Source organism: Vitis vinifera, chromosome 9, assembly GCF_030704535.1.
Source record: "Vitis vinifera cultivar Pinot Noir 40024 chromosome 9, ASM3070453v1".
Classification (NCBI taxonomy): domain Eukaryota; kingdom Viridiplantae; phylum Streptophyta; class Magnoliopsida; order Vitales; family Vitaceae; genus Vitis; species Vitis vinifera.
In genome coordinates, this window is record NC_081813.1 from 8,771,996 (window position 1) to 8,775,323 (window position 3,328).

Below are 3,328 nucleotides of genomic sequence, written 5' to 3' on the forward strand. Positions count from 1 at the left end.
ATAAGTTATGCTTTAACTTTCAATGACCTTTGTTCTTTCCTTCATTTTCTTCAATACTCCATGGATTGTGCTTTTCTTGGCTAATATTAATTCATTTCAAAATTTCAAGTAAGGATTTTAATGCATATTTTTAAAAAATGGAAAATAATGGGTTTGTGTGAAGGCACCTTATACCTTATGTTGTTGAGTGGATAAGCTTCTCTATGTGCAACTCTATAAAAATGGCCTACGCAGACCATTGGCTTCTTTTTATTCATCCTTGAATTTGCTTTACTCATCATCAATAATCTCACCATATTCATCTCTACCAATTATGGCTGAAACTCTCCTTTCAATTGTCTTGGAGCAGTTGGCTTCGGTGGCTCGGCAGGGGATTGAACAAGAAGTAAGACAAATGGTGGGTGTTAAGAAAGAAGTTCCACACCTCAGAGAGGTAATTCGGACCATTAGAGCCGTTGTTGCAGACGCGGAGAAACGACAAGTGACGGAAGAGCGTGTAAAAGTTTGGTTGGAGAGGCTCAAGGACATGGCCTACCAAATGGAGGACGTGGTGGATGAGTGGAGCACTGCTATTCTCAAATTACAGATTGAGAGAGTTGAAAATGCTGCCATGCCTAAGAAAAAGGTAAGCTCCTGCTGCATTATTCCCCCTCCTTTCATTTGTTTCAAGCAAGTTGCTTCCCGTCGTCACATCGCTCTTAAGATTAAGGACATAAAGGAACGACTAGATGGTATGGAAAAGGAGAGAATTACATTTAATTTTGTCTCTAGTGGGAGTGAGGAACGACCACAGCGACTTATAACTACCTCTGCAATTGATATTTCAGAGGTGTACGGTCGGGATATGGATAAAAAGGCCATATTAGACCATCTATTGGGTAACAAGTGTCAAGAGAAATCTGGCCTCTACATAGTCTCCATAGTTGGGACTGGAGGCATGGGCAAAACAACTCTTGCTCAACTAGCCTACAACCACCCAGAGGTGAAGGCCCATTTTGATGAAAGAATATGGGTCTGTGTCTCTGATCCTTTTGACCCAATCAGAGTTTGTAGGGCTATTGTTGAGGCCCTCCAAAAAGAGTCTTGTAATCTCCATGATTTGGAAGCTTTACAGCAAAAAATTCAAACATGTATTGCTGGAAAGAAGTTCCTTCTTGTGTTAGATGACGTGTGGACCGAAAACCATCAATTGTGGGAACAACTGAAGAACACTCTCTCCTGCGGAGCTGTAGGGAGTAGAATTCTAGTGACCACACGTAAAGAGAGTGTTGTTAAGATGACGGGAACTACATACATGCATTCCTTAGGGGAATTGTCCAGGGAGCAATCTCGGGCATTATTCCATCAAATAGCTTTCTTTGAAAAGCGTAGTTGGGAGAAAGAGGAAGAATTAAAAGAAATTGGTGAGAAAATAGCAGACAAATGCAAGGGCTTGCCCCTCACTATAAAAACTTTAGGGAACCTCTTGCGCATAAAAAATAGTGAGGAAGAATGGAAGAACGTATTGAATAGTGAAGTATGGCAGCTAGATGAGTTTGAGAGAGATATTTCCCCTGCTTTGTTGTTGAGTTATTATGATCTGCCCCCTGCAATTCAACGCTGCTTCTCATTTTGTGCTGTTTTTCCAAAAGACTCGGTTATTGAGAGAGATGAGCTGATCAAGTTGTGGATGGCACAAAGCTATCTCAAATCTGATGGGAGTAAAGAGATGGAGATGGTTGGGAGAACGTACTTTGAATATTTAGCTGCTCGGTCTTTCTTCCAAGATTTTAAAAAAGATGATGATGGTAATATAATAGGTTGTAAGATGCATGATATAGTGCATGATTTTGCTCAATTTTTGACTCAGAATGAATGCTTTATTGTGGAGGTTGACAACCAAAAAAAGGGGAGTATGGACTTATTCTTCCAAAAGATTCGTCATGCCACCTTAGTTGTCCGAGAGAGTACCGCTAATTTCGCCTCCACTTGTAACATGAAGAATCTTCACACCCTCTTGGCTAAGGAAGCATTCCATTCAAGAGTTCTTGAAGCCTTAGGGCATTTGACATGTCTTAGGGCATTTGACATGTCTTAGGGCATTGGATTTGAGCAGGAATCAGTTGATTGAGGAACTTCCTAAGGAGGTAGGAAAATTGATACATTTAAGATACCTTAATCTATCAAGGTGTTCTCGTTTGAGAAAGTTGCCTGAAACAATTTGTGATTTATATAATTTGCAAACCTTAAATATTCAACAATGTTTCTGTCTTCAGAAACTACCACAGGCAATGGGTAAACTAATTAATTTGAGGCATCTTGAAAATTATGGTGCTGACAGTCTAAAGGGCTTGCCAAAAGGAATTGGAAGATTAAGCTCTCTTCAGACACTGGATGTTTTCATGTTGAGTAGTCATGGCCATGATGAATGCCAAATAGGAGACCTGAGAAACTTGAACAACCTAAGAGGACATCTTTTCATTCAAGGGTTGGATGAAGTGAAAGATGCAGGGGAGGCAGAAAAAGCAGAATTGAAGAATAAGGTACACCTCCAATATTTGACATTGGAAGTTGGTGAAAAGGAGGGGACAAAGGGTGTGGCTGAAGCTCTACAACCCCATCCAAACTTGAAATCTCTATGTATATTCCATTATGGTGATAGAGAATGGCCCAATTGGATGATGGGTTCATCATTAGCTCAACTGAAAACACTTTACCTCGCGTTTTGCGATCGATGTCCATGTTTGCCTCCTTTGGGGCAACTGCCTGTCCTTGAGAAGCTGGATATATGGCATATGCGTGGTGTGAAATACATAGGTAGTGAGTTTTTGGGATCATCATCAACAGTATTCCCAAAGCTGAAGGAATTGTCTATTTCTGGTTTGGATGAATTGAAGCAATGGGAAATAAAAGGAAAAGAATAGAGGTCAATAATGCCATGTCTCAATGACTTGACTATGCTAGCCTGCCCAAAGCTGGAGGGACTGCCGGACCAAGTGCTCCAGAGGACACCATTGCAGAAATTGGACATCACAGGTTCTCCTATTCTGAAACGACGCTATCGAAAGGATATGGGAGAGGATCGGCACAAAATATCTCATATCCCAAAAGTAGTTGAATATTCACGGGACTGAATGGTCATCACGCTTCACCTCATGTCACTCTTGTTACAGGTAATTTGAATTTATCTTAGTTTTCATTTCCATTGCATCCATAATTGCACACATTAATGTATTTCATGAATAATCTTTTTCTGAAGCTTTCCATTTTGCATAACATTATTATGTTATGCAAATGTGGGTCATGAATAATCTTCAACTTTGGGAATGCAATTGTTGTTGTTGTTGTT

General features: G+C 40.2%; 2 protein-coding genes across 2 annotated transcripts; both read left to right on the top strand.

Moving 5' to 3' along the window:
• The first annotated feature begins 298 nt into the window (after window positions 1–298).
• On the top strand, window positions 299–2,085 carry LOC132254310 (putative disease resistance protein RGA3). Its single transcript, XM_059739639.1, has one exon. The coding sequence runs from the start codon at window positions 314–316 to the stop codon at window positions 2,075–2,077; it is 1,764 nt and encodes a 587-aa protein (XP_059595622.1). The 5' UTR covers window positions 299–313; the 3' UTR covers window positions 2,078–2,085.
• Window positions 2,086–2,270: 185 nt separating this feature from the next.
• On the top strand, window positions 2,271–2,903 carry LOC100263574 (putative disease resistance RPP13-like protein 1). Its single transcript, XM_010656645.2, has one exon. The coding sequence runs from the start codon at window positions 2,271–2,273 to the stop codon at window positions 2,901–2,903; it is 633 nt and encodes a 210-aa protein (XP_010654947.2).
• Window positions 2,904–3,328: the final 425 nt, after the last annotated feature.